General features: G+C 38.2%; 1 protein-coding gene across 1 annotated transcript; it reads left to right on the top strand.

Annotated features, from left to right (window-relative positions):
* Nucleotides 1-3,194: 3,194 nt before the first annotated feature.
* LOC140142201 (uncharacterized) lies at nucleotides 3,195-3,791 on the top strand. Its single transcript, XM_072164167.1, has one exon. It carries the CDS (start codon nucleotides 3,195-3,197, stop codon nucleotides 3,789-3,791), a length of 597 nt encoding a protein of 198 aa, XP_072020268.1.
* Nucleotides 3,792-17,985: the final 14,194 nt, after the last annotated feature.

Genomic DNA, 17,985 nt, shown 5'->3' with positions numbered 1-17,985 from the left:
GTCTTTGATAGCAATGGTTGAGTAAACAGGTCTGGGGTTCAAGTCCCCGCACAGGCAGGTATGTCCGGAGTTTTTCTCTGGTTTATCCGCCTATACATGTCCTGTTTCCATCATTGTAATTTCTTGCTTAATTGTGCTAGTGTGCGATGCGTGGTTCTTCTTTTCGCTGTATATTGATTACTCATATCCATAAAGTCGACCCCTGTTTATCACGAACAGTCTGTATAGCGCAGTAGTTAGAGCGTTCGTCGAGAAAGCGAAAGGTCTGGGGTTTAAGTCCTCGGATATGCAGGTATGTCCGTATTTTTCTCTGGTTTATATCTTGCATTATCTACGATGTCTAGTTAGCATGTTACACAGCAAATAGTTAAAGATATACGAGGGGGTATCAAAAAGTTCTAAAAGGCATAGCAGCATCTCCAAATGTATATTGTAATTAAAATATATGTTCCCTTATAAGGTTATGCACCAATATTCATATATCTGTCTTTTATTATTTTCAAGTGAGGTCATTTGAAAGTCTTCAGATTCAGCAAAGATACAAAATGGATAAACAAGAAGCTCATGCAGTGATTTTAAAAATATCTTCATAAAAAGGGCATGACACCCAAGGCCATCCATGAAGACATGGTCAGCATACTTGGTGATACCTCTCCTAGCTATTCCACCATAAAGAAATGTGCTGTTGAATTCAAGCGAGGCAGGGAGAGTTGGAAGATGATCCAAGGTCCGGAAGTCCAAGGTCTTCAACAACATCAGATCAAGTGGACGCCATTCACCGGATGGTGCCGAAGGACAGACTCTTGACTATCCAAAAAATAGCTCACAAGATGGGTATTAGTTATGGTTCAGTGCAAAGTGTTTTGACTGACACCTTATAGGTATGAGGAAGCTGTCCGCAAGATGGGTGCCAAGAATGCTGACTCCAGATCAGAAACTTGCCAGGCATGATGTTTCGAAGGAACTTCTGGCGCGTTTTCAGACTGATCCAGATAATTTTTACTCCAGAATTGTCACCCAAGATTGGTTATACAAACGGCGATCTAACACCAAAGGAAGAAAGGAAATCAAAATTTGCACTTTAAAAGCGCGACGCTAGTTTTGATCAGGATAATGAGCTGAGTGCAATGCATTAGTCAAGATAATCGCACGCGCCGTGGAATTATTGCATTTAGCTCGAGAGCTGATCGTACTTTTGTAATGGTATGTATATCGAACAGACAAGTTATTAGTTATGTGAAAGTAGTATTTCTAGTAATTAAGCGTGCACGTATAATCTAAAAGCTATTATTTAGCGTGCGGGTTTCAGATAACGCATTGTTTAGCGTGCAGGTTTATATAATTTGGGCTGTGAAGGGTACTTCGCGAATATAATGCCCGGTAGAAGAATAGAAACGGGCACTAGAGGTATGTGCTAATCAATGGAAAGCATGGTAGACTGGTCCTGTTTTTGAAAAATCGTGTTCCTGGCGGCAAATTTGCGTAAAAGTTGGAAACCAGCTTATTTTTTGTTAATTTGGGCATGCTGAATATTTTAAGACCGTGACCATCAAAAATTAATTTTATTTCAATAACACTTTCAAAAATGTTACGGGGCACAAAATGTCACGGGTCGACTTGCTTGTTGTGTATGGGTTAAAAGTCAAAGTTGCTCCAATTTTAGTAAAAGTTTTGAGGTTTCAGAAAAAGAATAGTTTGCACTATTTGCGATGTCTAGTTAACATGTTGTTACACAGCAAAGAGTTAAAATATATGTAGTATTGCATTGGATTCAATGGAATATGCATTTATTTATCATCTATCTTCTGAATTTGATATCGCAGATAGTAAGAACTATTCTTTTCCTGAATCCCTTCAACATGAGAAACTGTTTGCATCCATTTTTACGAAAATCAGAGCTACTTTAATTTTTCACCCCCTGTATAACAGTTAACTGTGCTTTTCACCTGTTATAACAGTTTTAACTTACCAGCAAACACACAACGTTTTAATGTCGGGTTATAAAGGGTATAAAAACGTTTTAATAAAATTATTAAAACATTTTTTTTTAAACGTGATGCAAAATATTCCAACAGAATGTCATTTAAATGCCTGTGTTACCTATAAAAACCTTCAAACTGGTCTCACTCTTAATGATATTGGAGGAGCGAGCTACTTCTGACGATTAGATTTCACTATAACGGCTAACATCTAGAAACACTGAGTTATAGCATAAACGCGCAAAAATAAATCAGATATATTTATTATTAAGTTCAAGGTAAGTAAATCTTCAACACTGGAATTATATATATCAAAGTTAAAAAATTAATGGAGATACACGGAGCTGTTTTGCATTACTGCAGTTTCAGTTTAATCGTCAGATGCATATATACGTCGTGCATTATAAGATAAATATATACATTTGCCATTAATTAAACACTTGTTCGGTTACAATTATAAGTTTTAAATGAGGCGGGTAAGTTTAACGCAACTTAACTCGTAACTCGATTTCAGTGCTATTCCAGATATTAACTGCACCCTCTTAAGAAGACATGTCATTTTTTACTTTAAAAACTCAGGAACTTACAGAGCATAATTTCATTTATAGGTAAAAATGGGAAATTTCAGTTTCCGGAAAACTTCATTGAAAAGATTGGATTTTCCAGAAAAAAGATAACATTTTACAAAGATTTTTTGTAATCTTATAGTGAACATGATACATTTTTATGAATTCCCACTGCTAAATGACGACCTTTCTTGTTAATTCTTATGGAGAACACATGCTACAATTGTTGGGAATCCCATATCTTCTTTGAACAAGTTCATTAGGAATGTTGATATCAACTGTGAGTTTTGTTCATTTTGAACAATTCCAAGTAAAAACGAGGTGATTTACTCACGTTTTATTGACGTTTCACCACTAAACTAGTGGCTTCACCAGACTGGCAACTCATCACATCTGACTGCTTGATTTTATAGGCAACAGGATGCACCGTGGAGGGCGTGATGGGTCAAAGATGTTGTTGAGTGCTGTCTGGTGCTCAAAATAGTGTACTAGCTCGTGGCCTCGGTAACGCGGTAAGTCCAGATAATTTAAATCAATAGTCAATTGTAGATGACCACATTGTTGCATGTGAGAAAGCATGCTGGAAGCTTACCAAACCGGAAGCTGCACAATTGCGTGCTGAGATCGTTGGCTCTTTAAAATCGGCAAAATGGCCCCTTCTAATATCAGCAAAGATGAGCGCACCGCGATCAAACAACTCCAGAAAGAGGATTCTATCATGGTCCTCGGGGCCGACAAAGGCAGGGCCACAGTTGTCATGGACAATCTCGATCTCACTCTTCATGTTCTTCGTGAAATACTAAGCGAAGACAAAGACCTCAAAAACAGGACACTTACACTCCTTAACATTAATGACATCATCGAACTCTCCCAATTTTGTCTTGCCACGGTTGTCTACTTTAGCTACTCAGGTGATATTTACCGCCGGTTCTGCATGGCGATGGGTAGTCCTCTCAGCCCCTTTGCGTGTAACATATTCATGGAGTGGCTGGAACAGAGAGCTATTTCCACACCCCACGTAGCCTGCCGCCCGCGTCTCTGGAAAAGATATGTAGATGACGTGTTGGAAATAGCACGCAAAGGAGAAGTAGAAAACCTTACAGAACACCTAAATTCCACCGACCCTACCAACAGCGTCAAGTTCACTTACGAGCAAGAACAAGAAGGTTCAATTCCCTTCCTCGACACCCTAATCACTAGAAAACCGGATGGATCAGTGAAACTACCGAAAGAAAACGCACACTGACCAATATCTTCAGTTCTCCTCCCACCACCATTTACATCAAAAGCTGGGTGTTGTTAGAACGCTGCTAGACAGGAGTGACGCGTTAGTAACCGAGGAAGCGGACAGACAAAAAGAGGAGGGTAACATCCGCGAAGCGTTGACCACGTGCGGTTACCCGGATTGGTCAATCAAGAAAGTCAAAAAAGACAGATCCACTCCTAAGACAAAACTTTCCTCAAAACGAAAAGATAACAGTGAAGGCATGATTGTGGTTCCCAATATAGAGGGCGTGTCCGAGCAAGTGCCCAGGGTGTTTAAAAAACACGGAATTGTCCACAGCCATGAAGCCACATCATACATGTACCATCCGCAATATGCTCGTCCATCCGAAGGATAAACTTCTCCCTCAACAGAAAGCGGAAGCCATTTATGAAATCCCCTGCGGTGACTGCCCCAGTTCGCCCCTTTGGTATCCGACTCAAAGAGGTGGAGAAATTTGAATCAAAACCATTTACTCGAGCAAAACGCAAATCATCTGTCACAGACATTCACAAATCCGCCATCACTGATCATGTTGCCTCTACAAATCACTTCATCAATTGGGAGGACTCAATAGTTATTGATCGTGAAGCCGACAAGACCACCAGGTAGGTGAAAGAAGCCACCTGGATCCGCCGAAAAGGACATGATATTCTAAACAAGGACGAGAGGGTCTGCGCACTCAACATCTTTGACCAACTCATCACGCCCTCCACGGTGTATCCTGTTGCATATAAAAGCAAGCAGTCAGATGTGATGAGTTGCCAGTCTGATGAGGCCACTAGTGTACTAACGTCACTAAAAACGTGAGTAAATCACCTCGTTTTTACTTGGAATTGTTCAAAATGAACAAAACTCACAATCCCATAGCTTATTTACGGGGTGCAATTGATTTCTGGAATAGCTCATAATATAAGTAATTCTCGCTATTCGCAATAAGGGCGCCGCCAGCGGTTTGCGATGTAATCGTGTTGTATCATGGGAAAGGTCGACATCCAAGTCCGCGCAATACGAATATTACCATGCTATTACATAGGAACACGTGACAATATTTTTTAGTTTGTCAAAATAAAGGTGTTACACGCGAATCGATACTCAATAATACTTAATAATGTGATTTGAAATGTGCACAATTAATTTTTTCTCTATCGATTTGCGTGTAATACCGTTATATTGACAAACTAAAAAATATTGTCACGTGTTCCTATGTAATAGCATGGTAATATTCGTATTGCGCGGACTTGATGTCGACCTTTTCCCATGATACATCACGATTTTCCCATGATACATCACGATTACATCGCAAACCGCTGGCGGCGCCCTTATTGCGAATAGCGAGAATTCAATCCTTTCATATCACACAATTACAACTCTGGTACAACTACTACTCTTTTTAAAAGGTTTATATTTCAATATTAAGGGAAATACTATGATGACACATTTTTCTCTTTTCTCACAAGTTTGTGATGTCATCAACATGCAAATTTGCACTGAAACACAAGAACCTCAGTGGTTTCTGGTTTCCCAAACCTGGCATCAGGAAGCTTTTCAAAAATTCCCGAGTTCGATTCCCTGACATTTTTCTTCATTATGCTCTTGTACTTGTTTACTTGATGTTGAATGCTAGGACATTTTCCCACGTGTAGTCAAATAGAAATGTTAACCTCAACAATAGCAAGGGTGAAGCAAATTGCTAGCGATGAAATAAAAGATACATTTTTACCATAATTTTTACCATAAGAACGGATTATATGTCATAAAATGGTTTTAACCACAGAATTAGAGAAGGAGAACCGGGACTCCCTATACCGCCACGTACAATCGCGCCGTCAGCTATGGGGAGAAAATTGGGGGTATTCAGGTCCTTGCCGACGGTGCGCGGAGACGAACAAAAACAATTCTGCGTCTGATATGAAGCGTCTTGGTACTCGCGTGCAATTCGCATCAAATGCGACTCTCAAATGCGCCCTTCATCCATGTCGCGCTTGCATGACAACGAATGCCTCGAGTGCATTCCGAGGGAAACCGAATACCCCCAATTTTTGCTCCATGCCTATATCAAGATGGCGGCCGAGTCCCGATTCTCTGTTTTTAATTCTGTGGTTTTAACTTGGTACATGCCTGTGTTACTTATAAAAACCTCAAACTGGTCTCACTCTTAATCATGTTAGAGGAGCTACTTCTGACCATTTAATAAAATCTAACATCTAGACAACACCGAGTTATAGCATAAAAGCGCCAAAATAAATAAGATTATTATTATATACGTTGTGCCACTAGAAGATAAATATAATTATTATATACAGTGTGCCATTAATTAAAGCCAATGTTGTAACATTTCCACAAGAATAGAGTAGTAATTCTTTTCAATGGAATGTTAGCTTTTACTGTCAGATATGCCCCTTTTAATTATGACCCGAACACGTGAGGTAAAGCAAGAAAATTGGAATTTTTACCATCGCCAATCATGCGTGTTACTCCTGGGGTTGTAATACGGTACGATCCTTTGATGTGTGTATAACCATCCTGTACGTCTTGTACGTACTGTGTAATGAACATAGGTGTTCGACTAATATTTACATCATAATTATAAACAGTCTTTTAAGACAGTATATTCAAAATCTAGGATTTTGGCAAAACTACGGCACCTAAAGTCTTAGTCATAAAACCTCAGTCATATTGGAGGAGCTACTTCTGACGATTCGATTTCACTATAACATTGAACATCTAGACAACAGCAAAAAAGCGCAAAATAAATAAGATATATTTATTATTATTATATACATTGTGCATTATAAGACAAATATATTATTACATTGTGCATTAATCAAACACTCAGCACTTGTTCGGTTACAACAAGTTTTAAACTTAACTCGTAACTCATTAACTGCTATTCCAGAAATTAACTGCACCCCTAAAGAAGAAGTTTTTTTTTTACTTTAAATCTGTCAATTTCCGCAGCATAATTTCATTAGGTCAAATGGGAATTTTCAGTTTCGGGAAAAATCCATTGACAAATTTGGATTTCCGAGAAATTTTTTTAATTTTTTTATTTTACAGATTTTTTGGGAACTCGCATGTCTTCTAATGGTGAACATGACACATTTTTGGACATTTCAACTGCTAAATGACGACTTTTTTTATGAATTCTTATAAAGAACACATGCTGCATTTGTTGGGAGTCCCATATCTTATTTAGTGGATGCAATCCATTTTTGGAATAACCCATAATCTAAGTACCATAATCCCCATGGGCCGAAAATTCATCGCCTACTTCATATCCCATAATTACAACTCGGGTACAACCTGTACTCTTTTTAATCAGTTTTGATTTCAATAAAAAGGGAATACTATGGTAACACATTTTTGTCTTTTACCCACAAGTGTGTATTTCCACACACTTTGTGATGTAATCAACATGCATTTTGCACTGAAACACAAGTACCTCAGTGGTACTTGGTTTCCCAAACCTCGCATCAAAATCTTCCCGAATTTGATTCCCTGTAACCATGGTAACTTTTCTTTATAACGCTCTTCACTCTAAATTTTGCAACGGATAATGTAGTTGTGACAAATGGTTGAACCCGGTTGCACTGTCTTGATGCTATGTACTTTGAATAAACCTGTGTACATATAGTGCCTATATTACAATATAAATCCAATAAAGCAGCCATAGGTGTCATTGTTGTCTTTTGGAAAAAGACTCTTAATTGGTAAAAATAATTTCTTGGCTATTTATACTGTACTAACACATAATTGTCCCAAAAATACAAACACATACTTTCGGGACAACTATGTATTAGTGCACTTTGTCCCGAAAATACATGTTGTAATTTCTATAAATTGTCTTCTAACAATCACGAGCCCTTTACCAAAAGATTAATTTTGACACATGTGGCCATTTAATGGTAATTATAACATATAAACACTGCATGTATACATGTTTATTCAAAGTATGCAGCATCAAGAGAGTGTAACAAACGGTTCAACTATTTGTTCACAACTACATTAAAGGGGCATTTCGTGATCCACAGCCTCATCCCCCCACCTTTCTAAAAAAAAGTTGAGATTTTTATAACACTGGAAACCTCTGGCTACATAATGTTTATGTACAAAATATTTCTTGCAGATTAATTCGTTTTGCAAAGATATCGTGAAATTTGAATTTCGTTCTGGTGCACCAGAACGAAATTACAACGCATTGTCTATGGAGCAGTGTAATACACATAATCATGCATAACTCGCAAACGCAAAATCGGAATCAACTGAAATTTTGGGAATAGGCTTTTTTCGTGGATATGTACTGAAAAAAGAGGATGCTAGGATCACGAAATCCTTCTTTAACCGTTGTAAAATTTAGAGTGTTGTACTTGTTTACTTGATGTTGCGAAGTTGAATTATATTTTGGGCTGGTTTTTTATCGAATTTGATTCTCCACAGGCGCCTAACTCGACGATTAAGTGCAAAGAAGATGAATATGAAGCACCCTTGAGTAGAACAAACCAAAACAAATATCCACCACATGACAGTGATATCGGTAAAAGCAGCGATGAAGCCAAGAATCCAAACAAGACCCATAAGTGAAGCAATCTAAAAAGGAACAACACAATGATTGAATATGTTAATTTGCTAGAAACAGAACTTAAGTCATCTGCGTTTCGCTCATGATGTTATCTTTCTTACAGATAGTGCTCAAGAACGGGAAATCTAAAGGGACTGTGCAATAATTGTGATTCCTGGGGGATGGAAAAAAGTTGGGGAAAGAATTTTTAGCGAGCCGAAACAGGGAAAATGTTTTCTTTTTCGGCAGGTTGAAAGAGAAACAAGCAATATTTGGCACACATTGCCTTTCATGTCCTAAATAACGCGCTCAAAATGGTTTGGAAAATAGTACAGAAACGTTCAAATATGCACAATTTCATAATCCCTACGCTCGCATGATACCGTAAAACCTCGTCTACAAGCATATATACTGTTTTTTATGAAAGCTAAATTAATTCGATACAAGCGTAAATATGCCAATACAATACATTGGTCTTAAAATAATACTGGTTTGTATATGCATGGATGCATTTGTTCAAACTCCATAATGGCGCCTGGATTAATGTAGCTTTCATCAGAAGCACTCTATATGCTTGTAGACGAGGTTTTACGGTATATCTAGACCATTTAAAGTTTGCAAATTTGGAACCCTAAAGTGTGGATGTATATGCAAGGATGGAAAGAATTTATGGCAGGCCGAGAGGGAGCAAATAATTTTTGGCATGCTGAAAGGTAGTCAATCATTTTTGGCATACCGTTAGTTAACTTTACCTCCCGCCGCTCGTATTTATTGCGCAGCTCATAAAGGATATCATGAATAGCAAGATACGAACGTGTACGAAAAGTAGGGTATTGACCCCATGTTTCATACTGGAATGATGATATATGGAGCAGAGACATGTGTCATGACAAAAAAACAAAAAAACAAAAACGGAGTAGAAGCAAACAAAGTAACGAGACCCAAAAATAGATGGATGTTTGACAATGTTAGGTTTGTAGGCAGAGCATGAATGAGAGGAGCATAGGACAGCAGTAGCGTAGCCAACGGTGGGGCAGGTGGAGCAGAGTGCCCCCCCCCCCCGGACAAAAAATTAAAGAAAAAGTGCCCCTCTGACAAAAAATGAAAGAGAAAATCAACAGGGCAAAGGAAAAGAAAAAGGGCAACCCAGCAAACACAAAACGTTTTCCACATCATTCGCAAAAGGTTATAAAAGGTTGTCATAAAACGTTTAAATGTCGGGTTATATAAAGTTTATATTAAGAGTATAAAACGTTTTCATAACCTTAAAAAACATTTTTTGATAATTTACTGCTCAGCAAACAAAAATGTTTTACAGAAAACATTTAAATGTCGGGTTATATAAAGGGTATAAAAACGTTTTAATAACATTCCAAAAACATTCTTGAAAACATGATACAAAACATTCTAAACAGAATATTATTTTGGGGTTGAAAAAATATTTTGCGAACAATGTTTGCCCAAAATATTTTCAATAACGTTTTAAAAACGTTTTCATGATCTTTTTATAACCCGACATTTAAATGTTATTAAAAGGTTTTGCAAAAAACATTTTAAGAACATTTCTGTGTTTGCTGGGTTCAAACATTTTAACATAATGTTATTTAAGTATTGACACAATATTTGGCAAAAATGTATGTAAAAATAGTTTACAATAACATTTTTGAAAACATTTAAAAATATTGTTGTAGTGTGTTTTCATACAAAACGTTTTAAAACGTTATCATGGCCTTTATATAACCCGACATTTTAATGTTATTAAAACGTTTTTACCTAAACCAAAAGCCAAAATATAACTTATTTAAAACGTTTTTAAAACGTTTTTGTGTTTGTTGGGAAGGAGCCCCTTTTCTAGCAAAATTCAGGGCCAAAATAGTGTGACGCACGCACATTGTAAGAATAAAGCTCTTTCCATCCCGGATAATAGGCGAAAATAGTGTAAAATACCATTTTTTTCGTGCTGCGCGCGCACATCATCACAATAATGCCCTTTTCGAAAAGCTCGAAGACATGCAGTCTCTATGTATCGTATGATGCAACTGCAATTTTTTCGTCTGTGCCCCAAATTTTATTTTACCACCCCCCGACCAAGAAAGCTGGCTACGCCCCTTTAGGACAGGTACAAATGGCACCATCTTGGGAGCTCTTGGGTGGTCTTTCCATGCAGTGGGCCAATGACGGCTGAAATAGACCAATAAAACAGGTAAACAAGCACATTAATTGATATACACGCTCAAAACATTTTAATACTAAAACATTTCGATAATGACTATTATACACAATAACATCATTTCTCTTTTTATACTATACCTTTATAAACAGTAGCGTATGCTCTAGACCATCATTTGCTCGAATTTTAGATTCGTTACGCACTTTAGAATTTCTTTGTGTCTTCCAGAGGACCATCGTAGTCCAGGAGAACAGTATAAAGTTGAGTACCACGGATATAGCTACTGGTATCCCAAAAAAAATCAGATTTGCTTCGGCATTTGATATCCAACAGACGCCTTGTTGCTGGCCATATTGGAAAGAGATTCCTGCCGGTTGAGCCCAGTGAAGCATCAGGCATATGAGGACAATTGCGGAAGGTATTCCCCACCCTAACAGATGAAGACATCTAGAGAGCATCAGTTTTGGTGCCTTGAATCCTTCGCGTGACTTTAGAGGCTTGTATGCGAATGCGTAGGCCAGATTCACTCCAATCAAACTCATCCAACTGAAAGACGCGAGCCAGGCAAAATGACTTACAACGGCGCAGGATGTGCATAATAAACCATGGACGCTTATGCTATCTGTTATCAGTGGCAACAACTGTGCTGTAAACAACGAAGCAGTTAAACTCATCATACTGATGCCATGAACGTTACGTAACTCTGGTAGGGCTAAGTGTGTTCCAAATGTCATCGCAAGTCCTGTCAATGATGACATTGTTCCAACAATGTTTGCAATAGCAAGGCCTGCTGAATAAGCAAAGACTTCCGGTTGAGATGCACATATTAAGATACGACCATCAGGGAGATGTACAAACTGATCTTGAAAAAGAATAACATCGCCATACCAAACTTCCGTGTGGTTTTCTCTCTGTACCATTACGTACTCGTACTCATAAATCGTCACAAGAGGGCATTGTAAAACTGGAGTTTCATAACCACACACGTGACACTCCTCAAAACGTGCGAATTTAAGCAGATATGGGTTATATTGAAAATGTACCACACAGAGGAGAGACTCGGGGCTAATATAGACATCACCGTGAATATATACCTCTGCGATACTAGTGATATTATTAACTCTCCGAAAGTCGTTGGCCACTCCATTATACCAATGACCCGAACATTGGTGCTTGTTCGATTGCTTTTGACATCCATGGATGAATTCAATACTCTGTACCGAGCCTGAGCAAGAGGAAACGAGGAGGTCTATAGTTTCCTGATCATGAAGGGCGGTTTGTATCTGATTAAGAATATAACTTGCGCTTTCGTTACTGATATCAAGTCCCTCAAAGAAGCCGGTGCTTGTATAATAAAACGAATAACTGTCTTGTATGTTATGGTAAACTTCATCCGAAATACCAAGTATTTTGAACGCACAGCCTGAAGTATCCGTAGCATAAGAAACTGTATTTCCGCCAAAAACAACCATTGTCTTTTCTTGAGCACAAAATTGACTCTCAATGATGCTTTGACGATCTGGGTCTAGTATACAGCCCCCGTCTTGCCGTATGAATCCTGGAGCGCATGCTAGCGGCCGGCAAATGCTAGAGTAGGGGTCAAATACTTCTTCTTTTGCGCAATGCTTGCTTTTACGACCGTATGTGTTGCTGATAAACTTCCAAACAACGGAGCTTAAATATCCATTTGGAGAGATGAAAGTCGACTCATCAGTAAAGGAGCATGTCGTGAAATCATTAACATTTTCATCGACATGACAGAGTAAACAATTGGGGTTTTTGTACATCTTCCACTGTGTCGTAACTCCTGTTAAATCATTGCGGTGACAAACCGGTGCCACATAAGACTCGCACGCATTTCGAATTGACTCATTTTCGTATGTTTCCGGGCAAGTGTCGATTAAGTCTAAAAAGCAGCTGCGTAACCGATGACCTGTGCGTACAAGTGGTTGTGTTTTATATTTGTGGTGGTCGTTATCACAAATATATTGGACGATTGGATCAATGGTCGCTGTCTGACGCTTGTGACGCGGTGCACCAAAGTCATATGTCCTTGACTGGTCACTTGCGGCTTCTGGCTTATCCATATTCCACAATTCAAGGAAAAGAACGTTTTGATGATTACAGATGCCACAAAATAGGTTTCTAAAATTGTAACCTTCGCGATTATACAGTGGCCAATGTCGTGAAGCAGCTTGAGCACTGCGCCAAGATTTAACTTCATAGGCGCACTTTGTACGAATAGACTCATTTTCCCAGTCGTCTGAGCACTTACTTATCAGAAACGCGCTTTGGATGGACTCCGATACCTTAGAACAAGAAAACAGTTCTGCTGGAAATGTTGTTGATTTAGTAAGCGTATCGTTGGATGATAATTTGCACGTTGAATAGTAATCTAAACAACAGTCGGTAAATAATTCACATTCTGGGTCACATCGGCAAACGTCTGATTTGGTTTCATTCCCGGTGATCTCACAACGTTCCTCACATGAAAGTGATCGATGTATTCGTCCTTTGAATTCACCGACTGTAATTGCTGTGAAAGTAAAACAAGAAATGTCTTTAAAAAAGACAACGCCATGGATGAAGTTATCTAATAATGCAAACTACAATCATTTTATTACTTCGTGAAAATAATCCAAACTTTGTTTTTAGAAATCGTGCATCATTGTGATTTAACGAAACTTTTGCATACGGTAACGTGAGAAGTCTTGTCTATTGTGAAGCATATTTGGTGTAACCATGGTAACAAAAATAGCAAGAGGTGGTTAATAAATAATCAATCCGTTGGGCCCTGAATTCCAAGTTTCTAACTGACATGTTGTTGTTTTTGATTGTACCAAACAAAATAGTGAGGTCTTTGTACGTACAAGTTAATTATACTTTGGTCTGAGCACGAAAACGACGGTTTCAAAACACCATTATCTTCACAAACATAAAAATGTCAATTATAATCTAATAATTCTGAGTACGCGATTTATATACCTGCATGGATCAAATTGTACTTACGTCTTGAACAAGTCAAATGTACAGCATGATAACCGTAGCGCTGACATGATCCGCGGACATAGGCTACTCTGTCTATAATTGTTATCGGTATAGCATCAAGATTACTTGCCAGCCATATATTTATAGAAGCGTCGGTTATCTTCCAGCTAGGTTCATCATCTATTCCGATACTATGGTAGTCTACAAGGCCACCTTGGGGTACGATCATTTGGCAAAGTCCTTCGTATATGGCTGCTTGCTGTCACAAAGTGATAAAATCAAAATAAAACTGATTTAAAAACCAATATGTGAAATGAGTGGGGGCAAGTTGAAGGAGTTTGTATAGGTGAGAGTAGATTAAAATACCCGAATGATAATACGATACTTTTGATTATCTTTAATATCAGCCTTTCAAGTGGTACTAATAAATCCGCGTTAGCGCATAGTTTTTTCGAAGTGCACTGATGACAACAAATTGAATACATGAATACAAAACCCACCCAAGTTCACGGAAAGTGATTTTGAGAAAACCTCGATAGCCTTGTACAAATAATAATTCTTGCTCTTACATTTTGATATGCATTCGACATGCACACAGTATGCCACGATCCTTGGTTGTCAATATCGATTTCTACAATGCCTGAATTCATCCCAGTTGACTGACCAAGACGAAAACTGAAGGTGGTCTGAGGATCTGGTTTATGATCTGTAAATAACAGAAAACGTAAAATTAGTTAAAAAATAGAAGACCAATAGGCCGGTAGTTCCCACGGGGTTAAGCACAAAGGAGGGTCATACAATTACATAGAAGCGTTTGGGCACTTCATTGTTAACTACCCCCTTTGAATAATAACGAAGGTTAAATGGTATTTTCATGCATTCTTTCATTCCAATTTTATACAAATGTTGTGACGATAATTTATTCGATAATTGAATATTGATCATAGGGCAGTAAGCCATGTTGACCATTCATCAAGTGAACGTTTTATATCCGTGCATCAATTGCACTGGCTGAAGCGATGTTTTGTTTGTGCGTTAATAAAGACTTCACTCCTTGTTAACCCTGCGACCGGTGCATGGACTAATTCACCACTTTAGATTCATAACACAAAGATACCTGGGCCCGGCTGAAAAGAAAACTTACCAATACAAAAACTCCAAACACTTGGCCATTATAGCAGCTACACAATTCCGTAACCGTAAACGTAAGACAACCATTCATAGTATGGTTCGCTAAAGTACCATCATGAACGCAACCCGTGGTCTCCAGATTCGTTAGAAGAATGTTGGCAGCACTATTCTTCTTGGCTATCTCTGTCATAGCCATTGCATCAACGTATCCAAGACTTCGGCAAAGAAGAGCAGCCGTGGAGAACTGATTCTTGTAAAATGTACGCGAAAGACAAATGTAGCCCCATTTGTCGACACCATTATAAATCTCCACTGCTCCGCCGTGTTCCTGTTGTCGTATCTGGTAAGTAGAATTTCCTGCGTGATAAAATTAGACAAAACTATGTTGTTGTTTTTTATGTACAATAGAGCTCTCCCTCGCTTTTCTGATTTGGTCTACTCTACAAATTTGTTTTAATATCTTTTTTGCAACTGAAATATCGTAATATACCAAACATGACGTCATACAAGCATGAAGTAATAAAATGTCGTAAAAGTTGTGTTTATTCTGTAAGTGTAGCCTAAATGTCACAAGGGTTTACTTTAACGCACAAATCACGCGTATTTACGCGTTCACATTGTGGACCCCTTCAAATCCAAAGTCAAAAGTCCAACGCGTACAAAATTTTATTTTCTTATTGTTTTCAGAAATAGCCCAACTTTGTCTCACTGTAGTCAAAGTACTAGTATATGAAATTTTCCCAAAATGTGTAAAAATTAAGACAATTTGTGTGTTTAATTTCGCCGACAATTTTGAATTTTGGTATATCGATGGGTCCAAATATCTTGAAAAAATATTGATGGGTCCACTTTTGAATTCACAGCGACACCCTACCTAAACCAAACCTGAGTACCCCACGGCCACATTACCAATGCCAACTTATAAGTGGTTCCATTTTCATTTGGGGTGGTGGCATGTTGAAGAAATTTATCCTTTTTTATTACATGACAATAGTATAATTTTATGGAATTCATATACCTTTTCAGTGAAATTGCTTTACACAGACGGTAACTCCAAACAATACATACATTGTTAAAAATGTCTTTCAAAATAATAAACAAATACCCCTTGGGCAATGTTTTTGACCCCTTCAAAGGAGAAATTTACAATTGAAAGAGTCAATTTAAAAAAAATACCCCTTCAGTCAAATGAAACATAGCTCAATCATTTAGTTAGTCCTAACTGGCAATAAAAAAAAATCACTATTTTATTAATTTCTTGAAAAAAAGTAGTGGTGGCAGGGGTTTTGTGGGATGGAGCTTTTTTTGCCCGATTTGACCCCATTTGACATTTGACCGCGGATGACGCTCATATCAAGGATGGTAAGTTTAAGCCCAATCTAACCAACATTAATTTGTGATCACATTTGACCTTTGACCTCGGATGACCTCAGGTTGACTTTTTCATATTTTCTCGTGTCGGTTTAGCTCAATCATGCAAATTTTAACATTTGATCATTGACCTCGGATGACCTCAGATTATTTTTTTTTCATGATACCCTCATATCAAGGTTTATTTGCACCAGGTTTAAGCCCAATCACAGCATGAAGAAATAAAAATTCCTTTAAAAAGAAATAAGGCGAGCAAAAAAAGTCTAGGCACGCCATTTTTGTAAAAGCGACAGAGGCACCTCAAACACCCCTGCAAATACGCTACTGGACTGTCGATTTATCACCAATTAACAACGCTTGGCTCCTGTACAAAGGTATAGGAAGCGTTGTTGAAATGATGATAAATGCATGATAGCTATCATGAACAGCCTTGTGGATTCCTTGCACAAATGCACATGAAAAGACCCCGATATTTACTTGTTCACCCATTTCACCATAATCCCATGATCAACATTATCAATCATTATAACAGACAAATTATGTCCATATTAGCTGACGAATAATGCAGCGAGCAGGCATATATGTGGGAGTAAATGTGGTGCTGTGCAAATATTACAGCTGCTTATGTCAATAATAATATCGTTGCAACTTCCGCTAATGATCAAATGTGATTACACTAGGGTCATGAAAATGTCAAAAGTGAAACAGGGGAGGAAACGCGTACGCTTCTCGCCCAAAATGTTCCATTTTTATATGGGGATAGCAAGTACACACATGCATAACTATTTAAAAACACAATTATAGCAAAGAATTTAATCAACTTTGTTCATTTTCAACCTTCTTGTCTTTGGGGGAGATACATTGATGTGATTACTTGAAATCAATGGCGTCCCATTTTACCCCAATTCGGCCCATACGCAAGATTTCATTTAGGGGGTGCTGATTTTGAAACAGTGGACTTTTTTGCAAGGGGGGTGGTAATTGCATAAATTGCACAAATTGCTGACGGCTAGGAGGGACTTGGCGATCAATGTCCTAATTGCTTATATAGTCGGCACCTTAAAGCCCTTTCACCAATTGCACAAATTGCACAAATAGCGATCATTGGATTTGATTTTATTTGATTTAATTTAATTTGATTTGATTTGTTCGGTTTTTGACAACCCTGGATAACCCAAGAAAGCCTCTATTGAAGCTTATTTCCATTGGGGTCCATTTGAACACCGGGACGGGTTGGGAACAGTCAGGGGTTAACACCCTAATCTTTTCGAAACTGTCTGCGAGATACATGTACAGGTATGGCTCTCTGTACACGGGACCGACGGCTTAACGTCCCCTCCGAAGGACGGAGTACTTTCATGATTCATTTACCCAATTCTAAATGAACCATGGGGAAAGCGGAAGTGTGAATTTAATCTACAGAAGTTGACAACTAATTTCAGACTTTTTTTTTCCAAGTCAATATCCCAGCAAATCGCCACCGCCGGGAATCGAACCCGGGACCTCATGCACTAAAGGCAAGTACCCTAACCATCACTAGTAGAAAAATTGTAATGAGAATTCTTTCAAAACGATGAGAATTGGACAAAAGTATGAGAATTGAAATTTTCTCACCCAAATGAATGAGAAATACTAATTAGCGTGTCAACCACCGGGCAACCACCTGTCACATTGTTTTAAATGAGGAAAGTAAAGTTTCAACCGTCATCCTGACGTTCTGTATTCTGTATAGCTACAATCAAGTGCAAATTTGCTGTGACACATCCACGGTTCAATGACCCCCCCGCCCCTTATTCAATGTTGTATACCAAATACCGCATTTTTTTTAAATGTGCTATATCATGTATATCTTTGCTCCAACATTGGTTGGTGGGGGAGGGAGGGGATTCAAAATAGGCTGGAAATTATACAAATAAAATATCCTCTGGCGAACTTCATATGGACGTTTTATTGAA

This window comes from Amphiura filiformis, chromosome 20, assembly GCF_039555335.1.
Source record: "Amphiura filiformis chromosome 20, Afil_fr2py, whole genome shotgun sequence".
NCBI lineage: Eukaryota > Metazoa > Echinodermata > Ophiuroidea > Amphilepidida > Amphiuridae > Amphiura > Amphiura filiformis.
This window is presented reverse-complemented; position numbering and strand designations above follow the sequence as displayed.